Source organism: Pongo pygmaeus, chromosome 20, assembly GCF_028885625.2.
Source record: "Pongo pygmaeus isolate AG05252 chromosome 20, NHGRI_mPonPyg2-v2.0_pri, whole genome shotgun sequence".
NCBI lineage: Eukaryota > Metazoa > Chordata > Mammalia > Primates > Hominidae > Pongo > Pongo pygmaeus.
Genome location: NC_072393.2, coordinates 41360105 through 41378320, shown reverse-complemented (window position 1 = coordinate 41378320; position 18216 = coordinate 41360105). Strand labels below are relative to the sequence as shown.

The 18216-nt window shown below is 49.4% G+C and overlaps 1 protein-coding gene across 12 annotated transcripts in view; it reads right to left on the bottom strand.

The window, feature by feature from the left end:
• The window catches only part of WDR62 (WD repeat domain 62), a 49192-nt gene that overhangs the window by 30073 nt on the left and 903 nt on the right, over nucleotides 1-18216 (bottom strand). For 4 of the 12 annotated variants that reach the window (XM_054462297.2, XM_054462301.2, XM_054462299.2 and 1 more), the window contains exons 2-9: nucleotides 15121-15212; nucleotides 13956-14018; nucleotides 7738-7795; nucleotides 7325-7495; nucleotides 6307-6444; nucleotides 5738-5920; nucleotides 3731-3891; nucleotides 1915-2104 (exon numbers count right to left, since the gene is read on the bottom strand). In XM_054462297.2, coding sequence (XP_054318272.1) covers nucleotides 1915-2104; nucleotides 3731-3891; nucleotides 5738-5920; nucleotides 6307-6444; nucleotides 7325-7495; nucleotides 7738-7795; nucleotides 13956-14018; nucleotides 15121-15212 — 1056 coding nt within the window. Of the gene's footprint in view, nucleotides 1-1914; nucleotides 2105-3730; nucleotides 3892-5737; nucleotides 5921-6306; nucleotides 6445-7324; nucleotides 7545-7737; nucleotides 7796-13955; nucleotides 14019-15120; nucleotides 15213-18216 lie in introns of those variants that run through there. The other 8 variants (XM_054462298.2, XM_054462300.2, XM_054462302.2 and 5 more) reach the window with 3 other exon arrangements.

Genomic DNA, 18216 nt, shown 5'->3' with positions numbered 1-18216 from the left:
ACAATAATTGATAAACTCTACATATCTTTTGTGTGATTTTTATGTTTATTTTCAGAAACATGAAGAATACAGATAGAACCTTAGAGTTATAGAAGAGAGAGAATAGGCTGGGCATGGTGGCTCATGCCTGTAATCCCAGCACTTTGGTAGGCCGAGGCGGGTGGATCACCTGAAGTCGGGAGTTCAAGACCAGCCTGACCAACATGGAGAAACCCTGTCTCTACTAAAAATACAAAATTAGCCAGGCGTGGTGGCACATGCCTGTAATCCCAGCTACTCGGGAGGCCGAGGCAGGAGAATCTCTTGAACCTGGGAGGCAGAGGATGCGGTGAACCGAGATCACACCATTGCACTCCAGCCTGGGCAACAAGAGCGAAACTCCGTCTCAAAAAAAAAAAAAGAAAAGAGAGAGAAAAGGGTAGAAGCAGTATTGGCTGAGAATTTTCTAGAACTGATGAAAAGATCTATCCACAGATACTGTTGTTGAACAACTATACACATAAACAATAAGGAGATGCAAAGAAAATCAACTGAAGACACCCATAATAAAATTGATAATGGTGAGGGCAAGAGAGAGCAGAACTGGGGGCAGGGAAGTCATCAATGTAGACTGTAGCCTTATCTGTAATATTTCACCTATTATCCCAAATTTTTAAAAATTTCATATATAAATTTTAAAAGTTATTAAAAAACATTCTTTGAGTGGAAAAAAAGTGCTGTCAACAAAAAACGTCAGCTCCATGAAGGCAGACAGATTCAACCAGAGTCATAAGGCTGAATGCTGCCTATTCAAAAGGACAAAGTTCTTTCTCACCATCCTGAATCTGGCCACTAAAAACACAATTTCTCTAGGACAAACATTCCCAGTAAGAAATTTTCAGCCCCTCTGCCGCAGCTCCTGCCGAGTAGCTGCAACTATAGGCGCGCCTGGCTAATTTTTATGTATTTTTTGTAAAGCCGGGGTTTCCTCATGTTGCCCAGGCTGATCTCGAACCCCTGGACTCAAGCAATCTGCCCACTTTGATTTCCCAAAGTGCTGGGACTACAGGCATGAGCCACCGTGCCTGGCTAACTTTAGAGAATTTTTAAAAACCCACAAACTCATTCTCAGAAAATAAAAACTTCCAACCTTTTTTTTTTCTAGACAGGGTCTCACTCTGTTACCCAGGCTGGAGTGTGGGAGTGTGGTGGCACAATCACAGCTCACTGCAGCCTTGACATCCTAGGTTCAAGTGATCTTCCTGCCTCCACCTCTCGAGTAGCTGGGACCACACGTGTGTGCCACCATGCCTAGCTAATTTTTAAAAATTATTTGTAGAGACAGGATCTTGTGTTGCCCAGGCTGGTCTCAAACTCCTGGGCTCAAGTGATCCTCCCGCCTCAGACTCCCAAAGTGTTGGAATTACAGGCGTGAGCCACCATGCTCCGTCTTCAACTACTTTTTAAAAAAAGCAGTGAAATACATAAACGACCTCCACAGCAAAGCTCTCTGCGGAGTGCATGTTCCTGCTGCAGGGCCTCTGTGCTTGTGGTTCTCCCCAGCAGTTGCAGGTCTCACTCCCCGATTTCCTGCAGGTCTCTGCTCATATGTCCTCAGGGAGGCCTTCCCTGACCCCTCTCCTCTCTAGAATACCACCTGGATTCCCCTTCCCCTTCCCCGCCTCGTTTTTCTTCAGAGGGTTACTGCTGCTTGGCGTGTTATTCGCTGATGATGTTTCCAGGTTTCCTTTCCCATCCAAATGTGAGCTCGTTAAGGGCAGGGTTTTTGTGTCTGTGTCCTCAGCACCTAGGACAGGGCCTGATGCATAGGAGGCAGTCAGTGAGTATCTTCTGAAGGAATTACTGAATGGGTTCCCAAACTGTGGGGAACTGTGCAGAGGCTGAGCAGCGGCAAGGGGTAGGGCGGGGGCTCACCTCCACATTCCAAACGTAGGAGCTGTGGAAGAGCTCTGACCACACCTTGCCCACTCTGTTGATGTCCTTGACATCCCAGATGTAGATGCTGTGGTCCTTATACACGCAGGACAGCCACTGGTGGATGGGGTCGAAGGTCAGTGCCACTGTATCTGGGTAGACTGCTTCCGCCTTCCTGTGGAAGAGGAAGCTAACAAGGCCACATGGGTAATCAATCACCATCAATGTCACTGAGTAGTGACAGCCACCTCTAGTGACAGTGGAGATGCCTCCCCGGCAATGCCATCCTTCATGGTATTTGTGGCCATCCATCTCTCCTGCTCCAATTCTACTTCTCCCTCTTCCCTCTTCCTCTGCTTTGCTTCTCATATAGAGGATACAAACTGGAAATTTTTGCCTGGCCTTGAGAGCAATTGAGTTTTTGATTCCTATGAACATTTATCGCCCATCATTTCACCCAACCCAAGCTCCTGCTCTCTCTCTGAGCATAGAAAGATAATAGGCATGTATCTCAGGTCCCACCTCTTCTTGGCCTCACCAACGCATGATCAAAAAGCCTCTGTGTCCTAAGGAGGCTGGGGAGCTGTCCCTTGGCCTGGGGTCTCCCTATGAAGGCTACAGTTTACTGAGCATTTACACTGTGCCAGGCCGAGAGTTTTACCTGCAATAAATTCTCACAACCACGGTAAGAGCTAGGTACTGTATTTTACACATGAGAAAACAGAAGCACAGGGAGGTATAGTCACCTTCCCAAGGTCACACAGCACAACAGAAGACAGCAGAGCTGTGAGCCCGGCTACTACAACACAACACTGCCTGTGGGTTGCTCACCCCCTCCTTTTCTTCATGACACCCAGTTCCCCTGTTCAGGCCCTGCCGTGGAAAAGGCACCCAGGAGCTAATATCCAGAAATCCACAGAGGCAGCCCTAGACACCCGGCACCCCCTGGTTAGGTAGCCCCCGATTTCATAAAACAGACTTGCAACAAAGGAGAAGAAAGCCACAGCCTAGCGCTTCTATCCACTCTCAACACAGCAGCAGAGGGACCTAACATGTAAGACCTGGTCATTTACCCCAACGCCCGAAATCCCCAGCAACTGCCCACTGACCTGAGGATAGACTACAGGCGCCCCACACTGGCCTCATCTCCCACCATCCTCCCCAGGCACACTGGGCTCTGGCCACACAGTCCCTTACTATTCCTGCAACATGACAAGCCCAGTGTGCTGTCCCCTCAACTGCTGGGACCCAGCTCTCCACACAGCGGCTCCTTCTCACCAGACATCCAATCAGCACAGCCCACCCTGGGCACTCTCCTTCCCGAGTCCCTGCTGTGTTCCCCAAAGCACTGATGCCTATCTGAAATTATCTTTTTTGTGTACTTGCTTATCATCAAGCCCCCTTGCTATACTGCACAGAGGCAGAGATTTTGCTGCTTCATTATAGGTGTGTCCTACTTCCAGCCCAGGGCTGGCACTTAGCAGCCGCTTAGTAGGGGTCAGCCACGTGGATGGAAACACCCCACCACATTCACACCTGCTAAGCACTGTTCTTCACCATGCTGACCGCTATCTGAAATGATATTGTTTATTCCTTTGTTTTCTTGCTGTTTCTTCCCCCTACCCAGCCTCACTTCTCACTGTGAGGCTTGCCTCAGAAGGCAAGGACTTTTCTGCTTTGTAATGCCCAGGGCTGAGAGTCATGATGGGTATTTGTGGAATGGACAGACAGATAGATGGATCTGGAAGCATGGATGAATGCCAGTGGACAGACTCTGGGTGGGCCCCTCCCATTCCCTCTCCCCACAAGGCAGTACCTGGGCTCCAGGCCCTGTGCCACGTCTACCCCAAGGTAGTGTGGCTTGGGCAGGTTGGCGAGGTAGTGCAGGCTGTGGGCCTGGAAGATGCGGACTATCCCATCTGTGCAGCCACAGAAGATGAGCTCCTGGCTGACACAGAGGCAGGAAGACAGGGAGACCTGTAGGGGCAAAAGGGACCCCAGTGGATTTGGTGCTTCACGTGGCCTGGCCCAGGGATATGGGGACTGACAGAGCAGCTTTAGGCCTCCAGAGAAGACTTACAGTTCCTTGGGTCTAAGACACCCATTTTAGCATATTTTAAGATTTGTGAAATCAGGATATAGTATACTGCTGCTGTTGAAAGACATGTGCCAGCAGGTAGGCAGAGGCATGAACGGAAACAGAATTGTCACTGCTGTCTACAGACAAATGTAGCTGTGTATGGAAAATACCTGTTCAACAGACTGCAACTTCAGGTAAGTCACTTGTAGTAACAGGGTTGAATTTTAGGCTTAAATTTTTTTTTTTTTTGAGATGGAGTTGTTTTTTTTTTTTTTTTTTTGTCATCGCCCAGGCTGGAGTACAATGGCACAATCTTGGCTCACTGCAACTTCCACCTCCTGGGTTCAAGCGATTCTCCTGCCTCAGACTCTAGAGTAGCTGGGATTACAGGCGCCCGCCAACACACCCAGCTAATTTTTTGTATTTTGAGATGGGGTTTCACCATGTTGGTCAGGCTGGTCTTGAACTCCTGACCTTAGGTGATCCACCTGCCTCGGCCTCCCAAAGCGTTGGGATTACAGATGTGAGCCACCGCGCCCAGCCTTTAGGTTTAAATTTTATTCTCTTTTGCTTACAAACAACTTCATAAAGACTGTACTCCAAAGCGGTACAGAAAAAAGTTACAGTATCTAGAAAAGACTGTCTATCCTACTAGGAAGTGCTAGACCTCTAGACACAGTTTAAGGAGTTTTTCCAAATCTACAGAGACTTAATTTATGAGTCATTTAGTGCTTAGGAAATAAACATCTATCTATTGAAAGCTTTTCACTTGCTTGAAAAAGAGAAAATGATGTTTAACCAACTAGGACAGAGATAAAACTTGGAACTCTTCCACATGCCATTAACCTCGAAGGTGATCTCCGGAGTGAGTCACAAAGGCAGGCCAGGAACAGGAGAGAAAACCACAACGCTCAGGCGGATAGCCAAATGGGCAACTGATTCCAGATGGGAAAACAGCCTGGACTCAAACCTTCAGATACTAAAGGAAAGAAGCTCTGCAATGTATCGATAGATCATGTTTTAGTTTAAAAGTTTACGGCCGGGCACAGTGGGAGGCCAAGACGGGTGGATCACTAAAGGTCAGGAGTTCGAGACCAGCCAGGCCAACATGGTAAAACCCTGTCTCTACTAAAAATACCAAAATTAGCTGTGCGTGGTGGCAGGCGCCTGTAATCCCAGCTACTTGGGAGGCTGAGGCAGGAGAATCGCTTGAACTTGGGAGGCGGAACTTGTAGTGAGCCGATATTGCGCCACTGCACTCCAGCCCGGGCAACAGAGACTCCATCTCAAAAAAAAAAAAAAAAAAGTAAAAATAAATAAAAATTAATAAAAGTTTATGTATTTTGTGTAGTCTTTTTTGACTGAAAAGTTATTAAATCAATGGTACCTCTGATTTTTAAAAAATGCAATCCTCTACCAGCCAGAGTACTCAAAGGAGAAAAGAAATGTGAAGTAGATCAAATAGTCATGGGAAAACAACTGTCACCTTGAGCCCATTTCAGGGTACCAAGCACCGTGCTCACTGCCTTGCCTATATTATCTCACGTGACTTCCTTATCAACTCTGCGGGGAGGGCAGCAGTAGTCCCATCTTACGGATGGGGAACCTTAAGCTCAGAGAGGGGGAGTCATTCACCACTAGTCACACAAGCAGAACCTGTGTAGTTCATGTTGATGAGCACCCCTGCAAACACATATCATGAGAAAGAGTCTGTCCAACGGATGGCAGAGAGGGAGGTGGTACCTTCAGGTTGATCCACTTCTCCAGCACCCTCTTCTCATTGAACTGGCAGAGGAGGCCCGAGTAGGACACACAGAAGGTACTGCCCGCCATCTGGCCCCGACCGCAGGCCACACCACAGAAGATGTTGTTGTGCAGCTCGCCCAGGATGCCCGAGCGCCCTATAAGGGGCACTGTGCTTGTCACCTGGAGACACAGAGGGCATAGAGAGATACTGTCCACACAGCTGGGCCCTGCATGACCAGATGATAGGACACAATGAAACAGGAGAACTCTAAGAAGCTCTTCCAAATGGAGGAGAAGGGAAGAAAACACTAGAACCCTGCCACTCTGGACAGAGGAGCTGGACAGCAGCAGTCCAAGAATGAGAGCTGGTCCTAGGGTCAGGGGGTTCCTGGCAGGGCCTGTGCATCAGCACCCTGAGAGTAGGCCCAGAAGCAGCAGCTGGGCCCCTGAGAGGCCAAATGGCCCGAGACCGCTGCCCTCAAATCTCAGGGAGAAACAGGAGCCCATGCTGCCACCGATGGTGACTCCCTCAGGGCCTGGCTGAAGGGGCAGGGACAGAAACTCACCTTTGTCTCAGTGGAGACTTCCAAGAACCAGAACCTCACATGCCGGTTCCCAACAGTGACAAAATAGCTGCTGTCCTCTGAGAAGGAGAGGGCGATGACTCTACAAGATACCTTGTTGGAGGCCACTACAATGTCTTTCTGGAAGAATAAGTGCAGAGAAGCTCATGCCAGCACTCATTCCATTGGACGGTCTGTGCCTTTGCCCTCAGGCTGGAACTCCCTGCTCGTCCCTGCTCCAAGTCTGTCTTTCTGGGACCCTCCAGGGAGCTGCTGTATGGGGAAACCTATGTGGGGCACCCTGCTCATTCCTCACTGACAGAGGAGGGGACAGAGGCTTGGAATGGTCCCCATGGGACAGTATGTTCCAGAGCTCTCTCCAAAGGTCTAAGCTCTGCAGCCCACACATGGTATTGGGAACAGTCACGGCTGGGATGTAAGGACAACACAACCTATGGCTGTCACAGATGGGGCTCCTGCTCTGGGCCCTGCCCTGAGCCCTTCACAGGATAACCCATGAAATTCCCTCAATCCCTCAATAGCCCCATGAGGGAGGCGCTTCTCCCCAACCTACCAGGCTCAGAGGGGGAGATGTCAAGTGCTCAAAGTCACATAGTGGGTTATGGGCAGAGCCAGGACTTGGTACCCACTTCTGCCAGCTCCACAGCTGTTCCAAAGCCCAGCCTTCCAGTGCTTATCAACTCATTGAAGTCTCACAACTCAACAAGATAAGTACTACTATATCCATCTAACAGAGGAGGAGGAAACAGACTCACAGAGATGTTAAGTCACTTGCCTAAGGTCACAGCAGGTCAATATAAAAATATTTATAATTCTTCTAGCTGGGAGCCTGTCTTGTGCCCTACAATAAGGGATCAGCATGTCACAGGTGCTCAATAGCTGTTATCTGTTGGGTGAGTGAGCACTTTACTGCGTCCTCTCATGTAGCTCTCCCTGTGCCCAAGACACAGGATGCTCTGGCAGCTGGCTGCCTGCCACAGGCCTGCTGGTTGGCTCTTACCTTCCAGTCCCAGACGTTGAGCACCATGTCATGTTGGTAGCCCATGGACACGATGTGCTTCATATTGGGTGAGAAGGCCACACATGCCACACCATACTTGTGGCCTAGCATCTCTGCCACCTGATTCTTCTCCTCCACATCCCAGATGCGTACGGCAGGCCTATGCCCATTCTAGGGAAGGTGGGGTCGTTACTGCTGCTGGGCTCTGTACCGGGCAGGGCTAGAGGGGTTGTCAAGGCCAAAGATGGCATTGCCACAGGATGTGCCCAAAAGCCACCTCCCCCATCTGCTACAGGGCTGTTCTGGCCCAGGACGGAGCTATTCCAGGGACTCCCAGGCCTGCCGGGAGCAGAAGGAATGGCTTCCAAGACCCCCCAGCCCCCGACTCCCACTCAGTCACGATCATGACTCACCTCCCCTGTCACTATGTACTTCCCATCAGGGGAGAAGGCCAGAGCACTCAGAGACTTCCTGGGGATAAAGAAAAGAGCTGATCACTGGTTCCGCTGAGGGTGGCCAGCCAGACCCCATCCTGGTGACTCTGATAGGACTCCGCCCTCTCGTGCCTCCCAAGCCTCGGAAGAGGCCAGGAGAGGTGAGCTCAAGCAGTTCCCACAGAGCCAGTGCTGCTGGTGTGCCCAGCAAAGCACAGAGAGAAATAGGGGTAAATGCAAAGGCCCCTTCCACCCTGAGACACCAAACCCAAATGGAGTAGACACTGTATGCGGACCCTGCTTTCTTCTCCCTCTGCCACAGTGGGTACCATAAGACCCTATCCACCCTATAACACTGAGAAATAGAGATGCAGGAAATGGTACAGGCCTGGCCTAACTAAACGGGTGGTGCTGATGGGAGGATCCTGGCAGGCATCACATCAAGGTAGCCTGCAGCGTGTGCTCCACTGCTAAATACTCAAGGTGTTCTGGAAAATCCATAAACAGCCAAAATGTTTCTGATACTCCTAGCTAGCCTGCACAAGGACTGAATGAACAGGCTAGCTCGCAGGTTTCTGGCAGCAAGATTCACTGTTCCCAGATTGTATGGTTTCCTTCTTCTCCCCTCTCTCTTTTAATCTTGTTTTTACCTTTGTTCCTTAACAATCTAATAATTGTCTCCCTATGTGAGATGGTAAATTGGTGTGCAGATAACTAAGTAAATGTCGCTAAGTGAGACTTTGGCAACTTCATGGAATATTCATCATCAAGTCAACCTGCTTCCCAGGCTTCCCATGGCTCCTTACTGCAACAAACAGGGCAAGCTGCCTCCTGGATATCCACTCGCCTCTCTTTCCTCACTGACATAACCCCAGTTTTATGCTTGCGACTATGCAGCCACAGCTACATGACTTAGTCTGGCCAAGGAGAAGTAAACTGACATGCTGTGTGGGACTTCCTGAAATACTCGTCAAAGGGAACCCTTTGCCCTGCTTCCCACCAGTTCCCCTCCTGAAATATGCACACGATAGCCAGAACTCCATCTTGGGCCATGAAGTGACTTCAAGACCAGAAGCCTCACGATAAATGGGGTGGAACATGAGAGAAGGAATGGGTGCCAGGTGCGGTGCCTCATGCCTGTAATCCCAGCACTTTGGGAGGCAGAGGTGGGTGGTTCACTTGAGGTCAGGAGTTCACAACCAGCCTGGCCAACATGACGAAACCCCACCTCTACTAAAAATACAAAAAATAGCCAGGTGTGGTGGCAGGAGCCTGTAATCCCGGCTACTCAGGAGGCTGAGGCAGGAGAATTGCTTGAACCCAGGAGGCAGAGGTTGCAGTAAGTCAAGATCGCGCCACTGCACTCCAGCCTGGGCAACAGATCAAGACCCTGTCTCGAAAAAAAAAGAAGTGGGGCTGGGTGCTGTGGCTCAGGCCTGTAATCCCAGCACTTTGGGAGGCCGAGGTGGGCGGATCACAAGGTCAGGAGATCGAGACCACCCTGGCTAACACGGTGAAACCCTGTCTCTACTAAAAATACAAAAACAAAATTAGCCGGGCATGGTGGCGGGCACCTGTAGTCCCAGCTACTTGGGAGGCTGAGGCGGGAGAATGGTGTGAACTCGGGAGGCGGAGCTTGCAGTGAGCCGAGATCGCACCACTGCACTACAGCCTGGGCAACGGAGTGAGACTCTGTCTCAAAAAGAGAGAGAGAAAAAAAAAATGTGGTGTTCAGAGACAGCCCCTGGGCTGCCCACCTCCGGACTTATGACACGCAGGAAGAGCATGCCCTTGGGTTTTAAGCCACGCTGTGGAGGGGTTTCTGTTGTCTGTAGCCACCTCTAACCTGTCGCATGCCCTGACCTTGTGCCTGGCCCTCTGGCAAATGCTGTGTGGCCATCAGTGCAATGATTCCTCAAGCATGCTTCATGGAGTCAGGGCTCTCATGAACCAACTTTGCAGATGACGTGACTGCAACACAGGGAAGTCCCCTGCCTGCGGTTACCTAACCAGACAGGGCAGAGCCCTGACCTCTAAGCCAGTAGTTCTCAGTCCTGGCTGTACATTAGAATTCCCTGGGGAGCGTCTGAAAAGTGTCAAAGCCTAAGATTAATTGAGTGAAAGTTTGGTGAGGAACAGGTTAATATTTGCACAGTCTCAGAAAAGATGTCTCCAGGATACTTGCTAATCACAAAGGTGAAAAGAGAGGCTTTGAAGTGGAGGAATCTGGCCGGTAACACCTTGGCCAAGTGCTCCCAGTGAACACCACCAGTCATGGGAGACCTCCTGAGAGGAGGCACCAGGAAGAACACAGCACCCCTTCTGGTCTGTTCCTGCCAAAGATGCAGAACCTGAGTCTGCCCGTGAGGAAGCATCGGACAAACCCAAATGCTGGGACACTCTACAAAATACCTCATCTACAATCCTCAAAGTATCAAGATAGGCCAGGCGCAGTGGCTCATGCCTGTAATCCCAGCACTTCGGGAGAATGAGGCGGGTGGATCACGAGGTCAGGAGTTCGTGACCAGCCTGACCAACATAGTGAAACCCCGTCTCTACTAAAAAATATATAAAAATTAGCCAGGCATGGTGGCGCATGCCTGTAGTCCCAGCTACTCGGGAGGCTGAGGTAGAGAATCGCTTGAACCCAGGAGGTGGAGGCTGCAGCGAGCCAAGATCGCCCCACTGCACTCCAGCCCGGGCGACAGTGTGAGACTTCGTCTCAAAAAACAAAAAAAAGTGGCCGGGTGCTGTGGCTCACGCCTGTAATCCCAGCACTTTGGGAGGCCAAAGCGGGCGGATCATGAGGTCAGGAGATGGAGACCATCCTGGCCAACATGGTAAAACCCTGGCTCTACTAAAAATACAAAAATTAGCTGGACGTGGTGGCATATGCCTGTAATCCCAGCGACTCGGGAGGCTGAGGCAGGAGAATCACTTGAACCGGGGAGTCAGAGGTTTGCAGTGAGCCAGGATCGCGCCACTGCACTCCAGCCTGACAACAGAGACAGACTCCGTCTCAAAAAGGAAAAAAAAAAGTGTCAAGATCCTGAAAGTCAAGAAAAGACAGAGGAGCCACGTCAGCCTGAAAGAGACTGAGGGAACAACTCAATGCAATGTGTGATTCTAGACAGAATCCTTTGGCCATAAAGGACATTCATGGGACAAAGGCTGACTCCTGAATGGAGCCCTCTGGGGAGTAGATGAGAGTGATGTACCAATTTTCATTTCCTGATTTTGCTGGATGTATTACAGTTTAAAAGGATTGCCATTTTTTTTTTTTTGTAGGAAATATACACTGAAGTGTTTATTTTATTTTATTAAATTTTTTTTTTTTTTTTGAGACGGAGTCTTGCTCTGTCACCCAGGCTGGAGTGCAGTGGCGTGATCTTGGCTCACTGCAACCTCTGCCTCCTGGGTTCAAGCGATTCTCCTGCCTCAGCCTCCCGAGTAGCTGGGATTACAGGCACCCACCATCACGCCCAGCTAATGTTTGTATTTCACCATGTTGTCCAGGCTGGTCTCAAACTCGTGACCTCAGGTGATCCACCCGCCTAGGCCTCCCAAAGTGTATTTATTTTATTTTAGTTTATTTTTCTTGAGACTAAGTCTTGCTCTGTTGCCCAGGCTAGAGTGCAGTGGCACAATCTTGGCTCACTGCAATTTCCGCCTCCCAGGCTCAAGCAATTCTCCTGCCTTAGCCTCCCGAGTAGCTGGGATTACAGGTGCCTGCCACCAGGCCTGGCTAATTTTTGTATTTTTAGTAGAGACAGGGTTTTGCCATGTTGCCCAGGCTGGTCTCAAACTCTTGACCTCAAGTGATCTTCCTGCCTCCAAGGCCTCCCACAGTGCTGAGATTACAGGAGTGAATCACCGTGCCTGGCGTGAAATATTTAGAGATATAGGGGCATCATGTCTACAACTGATTCTCAAATAGTTCAGAACAAATTAATATGTATATAGACAAAAAATGATAAAGCAAATGTGGTAAAATGCTAACATTTGGCCAAGTGTAGTGGCTCACACCTGTAATCCTAGCACTTTGGGAGGCTGAGGCAGGCAGACTGTCTGAGCTCAGGAGTTTGAGACCACCTTGGGCAACATGATGAACCCCGCCTCCACTAAAACACAAAAAATTAGCTGGGCATGGTGGCGCACGCCTGTGGTCCCAACTACCTGGGAGGCTGAGGCATGAGAATCACTTGAACTCGGGAGGTGGAGGTTGCAGTGAGCTGAGATTGTGCCACTGCACTCCAGCCTGGGTGACAGAGCAAGACTCTGTGTCCAAAAAAAAAAAAAGCTAACATTTGTGAAATATGTGAAAGGTACATGGGTATATAGGAGCTCTTTGTACAATTCTAAGTCTGAAATTATTTCAATATAAAAAGTCTCAAAATTGCCAATGCCCAAGTTTCATCCCAGATCAACTGATTTGGCTTTCTCTTGGGGTGAGGCACAGGGACCAGGTGATTCTGATATGCAGTCGGAGTGAAAATCCCCATACTGGCCACACCACCTCCTAATGCACACCCACTGGTGGCCAAGGGCGGGCACCTGCATGCCATCTACTACAGATCCAGGCCACCCACTCCACTGCCTACAGGGATTAGGGAGGCAACACAGGTGTGAGGAACTGGCCACAACGGGCCTGACAAATTTCACTAAGCTCAGCCCATCACTGCCACAGGGGAATTTGGGCCCCAGAGGCCAGAGAATTTCTCACTTCTCCAAACAAGAGGTACATTTGGATTTTTGTGTTAAAAAACTTGAAATGTTGTCCACTTATCCAACCTTTAAAACACACTGTATTGGGCAAGTCTATGTGACTCTGGTTTGTAGCTGCTACCTTACGAATGTTCTCCCAGTTGGAGGCAGCTATTTTATTTTCAGAGGAGACCAAGACTCTAAAAGAAGTGTCTCACCTGAGATTCCACAGTGAATAGACGCTTGAGCCAGGAATGGAACCCAGCTCTGACCTTATCACCAGTAACAGAACCCACAGTAAGGAGCAAAAGGTCCAAAAAGCCACTTTCAAGAGGGAATGCACTTCTGCCAGATAACAAGAACCTGCCGTAGCTTAAGGACCATATCTTAGGGACCATAAGGGCAGGAGAAAACCCACTCCTTATCCATCCACCTGGGGAACTGGGCCAAAGGAGCTGAGCCTGAGCTATGCCAAGGTGGGACATGGTATGCCTTCCAAAGGTCACAGCCCTATTGGGACCACATCCCCAGGGTAACAGTGATCAGTTAGCCCCAAGGCAGAGGAGCGGATCCTTCTCCAATAAACTTACAGCTGAAGGGATCTTTCTAAAACCCAAATCATGTTCAGTCTTTCTCTTAGAAAATAGCCATCAATGTGCCAGATACTGCTCTTTGGTGCTAGGGACACAGAAATGAACTCAGAGAAAGTCCCTGCTCTCAGAGTGCTCACACTGAGGAAGGGAGACCTACAGTGAATACCATCAATGAAGAAACTGGACAGCACATCAGCGATGGGAGCAAATTTTGTGGAGAAAAGCAAAGCAGGGAATAGAGCTGCTGGAGGGCTGGGGGTGAAAAGCACATCCCTGGCCTGTGGTGCCCTCCTGTGGCTGCTCTCTGCACTCAGCATGCTATGCAGTCCCTCTCCAAGGCGGCAAGGCCTATGGGATGTGGCTTCTGCCTGTTCCAGCCTCATTTCCCCTGCTCCCTTTCTCCAGGCACCCAGATCCCTGGCTGCTTCTAAAGTGCCCGAGATTCTTAACCACTGCAGGGCCTTTGCCCTTGCTGTGCCCCCTGCCTGAAGCGCTCTCCCTACAGCTTCTTATGGGTCACCCTCTTGCTTCCTTCAGGTTTCAGAGTCAAGGCGGTGTTCCCTGAGCCTTCTGATAAGGTTTTCCTCCTATTCTCTGCCCACAAACCTGCCCAAAGACATCCTCCATCATTTCCTCCATAGCACTGATCATGATCAGCCAGTAATTTGCTGACTAGTTTACAGTCTGTCTCGCTCTAGCCAGCAGAGATTCTCATCTCCTCTGGTCACTGCTGTGTCCTCAGCACATGGAACAGCACCCAGTACAGGCGAATGCTGCTGAGCCAAGATGTGAGTGAATGAGTGAGCACCTACCCATGAGTACCTCCAGGCTGTGTGGGGCAGGGGCGGCGTGCTGAGCCCCCGGTTCCACCCCTGCCCCTGGGCCCAGGCATCAGCTTACCTGGCGGTGTTAAAGATGTGCTGCTGCTTGTTCTCCTTGGGGTCCAAAATCACCACCACACAGCTGGGAAGAAAGAGGAAAATGTGCCTCAACTTGGGGGACTGTTGGGGTCCTGGGATGATTCTATTTCCACCAGAAAAGCCCACAAATAAACAAGCTCCCTCCGTTCTCTCTGGTCTCCTCCTCCTCCCCCTCCTCCAGATGTTTACGCTGAGAATTCTAGGGCACTTTAACATTACTATGTTCTTAAATAGAAACCAACACTTCCTCTGAGGTAATGTCTATCAGGCCCTAGGCTAATTAAGACCTTAAGCTGGCTATAATCCCAGCACTTTGGGAGTAGGGGGCAGTGGTCGGGGGGGTCACTTGAGCTCAGGAGTTTGAGAGCAGCCTGGGCAACAGAGTGAGATCTCATTTCCACTAAAAAAAATTAGCTGGCCGTGGTGGCATGTGCCTGTAGTCCCAGCTACGTGGGAGGTGGAGATGGGAGGATCGCTTGAGCACAGGAGGTTGGGGCCATAGTGAGCTATTACTCACACTATTGCATTCTAGCCTGGGCAACACAGCCAGACTCTATCTCAAAAAAACAAAACAAAACAAAAAGAGAGAGAGAGAGATGTAATTATTCTAAATCCTCACAACTGCCAGGTCAGGTCAGGACTCTTTAGGCCCATTTATAGATAAGGAAACAAACCCAGAGAGGGGACGTCCTTAGCACAGTGCCAGGCTACATGAGTATTTATGGAATGAACAGCTGTAGCATCTTCTTCAGTCTTCTCAACTATGCAAGCAGAGGGGGTCACTAGCACTGTTTTACAGAGGCAGAGGAAGAAGCTCAGAAAGCAGCACACATGGCAGAGCTGGGACACAAATCCAGGTTACCTGGCACCACATCGTGGACTTTAATCACCTGTCTTTCCCAGAATCGCTGTCACCTCCCCCATATAGTCATAATAAAGGCTTTCATTGCACTCACTACATGCCAGGAACTGTTCCAGACAGAGAGGGGGCTATGGAATCCTCTCCACAGCTCTGAGAGGCAGGCCCCATTATCCACATTCTACAGGTGAAAAAGATGAGGCTCAAAGCGATTTACGGATGGCTTCAGGTTCCAAGCTCCAAATTCCCTAACAATGACTAGACGTCAAGGCCCTTATCTGCTTACCCTGCCAGGTAGGCCACATGGCCTGTGCCGGGGTCACAGGTTAGGCCACTGCTGTTCTGGGCTGTGATGCCAAGCACCTTCTCGAGTGACACCTGCAAAGAAAAAGCCCAAGTCAGAGGCACCCGCCCCAGCCAGCACCACATGGTGCAGTCGCCTTGGCCACCCATTCAGGTCCTGCTACATTCAACACCCACTCACTGAGCTTCTGTGGCCACGCCATCCACCAGCAGCTAACACTTGTTCTCTCAACGTTCCTTTGACAAATACAATGCTAGGTGAAAAGCACAGAGTGGTGAGGAAGAGACAAATCCTTGCCCTCGTGGGGCTAATGTTCTACTGGTTATGGGTATATAGAACATAGAAAAGGAGCAGAACAAATATGTGAAACAGATGCCAAGTAATGATGGGTGCAAGAGAGAAGAAAGCAGATAAGGAGGTTAGGAGTGCAGGGGAAGGGGGAGAATGCCGCAGTGAGAAAGTGACCTGTGAATAAGTTTCTAAGTACTTTTTTTTGTTTGTTTTTGAGATGGAGTCTTGCTCTGTCACCCAGGCTAGAGTCAGTGGTGAGATCTCGGCTCATTGCAACCTCCGCCTTCCAGGTTCAAGTGATTCTCCTGCCTCAGCCTCCTGAGTAGCTAGGATTACAGGCACATGCCACCATGCCCGGCTAATTTTTGTATTTTTAGTAGAGATGGGGTTTCACCATGTTGGCCAGGCTGGCCTCGAACTCCTGACCTCAGGTGATCTACCCTCTTCGGCCTCCCAAAGTGCTAGGATTACAGGCATGAGCCATTGCGCCCGGCCTCTTAGTACTTTTATATGTATAAAAGACTTGAATCCCCACAACAAGCCACGAAGAAGGCACTATTATCACCCCTGTTTTACAGGTAAGAAGTCTGAGGCCCAAGATCCTATATCTGCGAGTGGCAATGTTGATATACAAACCCAGGCAGTCTGGCTCTAAAGCTAGCACTTTGGGCTGTACAGGAGAGACACAGTAGTGACCAAAGGTAGACAGTTTCACCACATTAGATTCACAGTCCAGAAATTTGAGCGGTTTCAAGTAAAAAAACACATGAACAGTAATATTTAAAATTTAAACAAGGCTGGGTGTGGTGGCTCAGTCAGGAGTTTGAGACCATCCTGGCCAAGATGGTGAAACCCTGTCTCTACTAAAAATACAAAAAAATTAGTCAGGTGTGGTGGCCCATGCCTATAATCCCAGGTACTCAGGAGGCTGAGGCAGGAAAATTGCTTGAGCCCAGAAGGCGGAGGTTGCAGTGGGCTGAGATGGCACCATTGCCCTCCAGCCTGGGCGACAGAGTGAGACTCTCTCTCAAAAAAAAAAAAAAAAAAAAAAAAGGAACAAAAAAGACGAGGAAAACAGAGGCCAAGAGGGGTCACCCATCCAGGAAGGGGTAGTGCCAGGATTCCAACACAAACAACCAAGCCATGGCACTCATGTTGTCTTATCTGTCGATCAGCATTACTGGGTACTGGTATGAATAGTCACTTTTAGACTAGGTCTTTGCAAGACAGATCAACTCTGTGCTGCCAAACAAAAAATAAATAAATAAATATTACCCCAAATACACAGTCATAATATCAGTATTAGCTAACATGAATAGAGTACTTCCCATGTGCCAGTGTTGTTCTAAGTACCTAGGATATGTAACCTCATTGAATCCTCACAAACACCCTATGAGAGATTTCTACATCATTATTCTCATTTTACAGATAAGAAAACTGAGGCACAGCTAAGTTCACAACTTGGCGGGGCACAGTGGCTCACGCCTGTAATCCTAGCACTTTGGGAGGCCGAAGCAGGCAGATCGCTTGAGCTCAGTAGTTCAAGACCAGCCTGGCCAACACAGCAAGACCCTGTCTCTACCAAAAAACACAAAAAAAATTAGTCAGGTATGGTGGCATGTGCCTGTACTCCCAGCTACTCAGGAGGCTTGAGGTAGGAAGATCACCTGAGCCCAGGGAGGCTGAGACTGCAGTGAGCCAAGATCACCCCAGTGCACTACAGCCTGGATGACAGAGTAAGACCCCATCTCACCAAAAAAAAAAAAGGAAAGAAAAAGCAAAGTTCATAACCTGCCAGGAAGAACAGGACTAAAGTTTAAGCTCAGGCTGCCTGGGTCCAACCATACCATCAACAGCAGTCTGTGCTGTTAGCCACCTTGCTATAACACCTCTCTGAATTTGCTATTGTTATATGTAGTTTAATAGCTCAAAGGGCACTTTCAGGAACATGTAAGATAAAGGCTATGAAGTATAGGGTGCTGGGTGAGAGATGAAGGTGGCTGTTTGCTTTTAGAATGGGGTTCGAGAAGGCCTTTCAAGATAGCGACATTCAGGCTGAGACTTGAAGGATGGGAAGGAGCCAGCCAGGTAGATTGCAGCAAAAAGCCCAGGCTGAGGAGTCACCAATCACAAAGGCCAGGAGGCAGAAAAGAATATGGAGGCTCAGGAAAAACAAAAGCAGGCCAGTGTGACTGAACCTGGTGACAGAGAGGACACGGGAGGTACAGCCAGAGCCCTGTAGCCAGGAGTGGGCGGTATAATCACAGTGCAGGAGAAAGTCATGGGGCAGGAACAAGCTCCACCAGCAGCTACCAGGTATCCTCCCTTTATCTGGACTCTGTGCCAAGAAGATCACAATTAAAATTTCATTTCCCTCCAATGCAATAGTATAATTTATTTATTTATTTATTTATTTTGAGACAGAGTCTCACTCTGTCGCCCAGGCTGGAGTGCAGTGACATGACCTCAGCTCACTGCAACCTCCACCTCCCGAGTTCAAGCGATTTCTCCCGCCTCAGCCTCCCAAGTAGCTGGGATTCCAGGCGCGCGCTACCACGCCAGGCTAATTTTTCTACTTTTTTTAGAGACGGGGTTTCACCATGTTGGCCAGGCTGGTCTTGAACTGATCTCAGGTGAACAGCCCACCTCGGCCTCCCAAAGTGCTGGGATAACAGGCGTGAGCCACCGCGCCCTACCAGTAGTATTGTTCTTATCATCTCCATTTTATAAAAACAGATTTTGTGCCCACAGAGCTGGAAAACAATTTTTTTTAAAATTGCCGCTGTG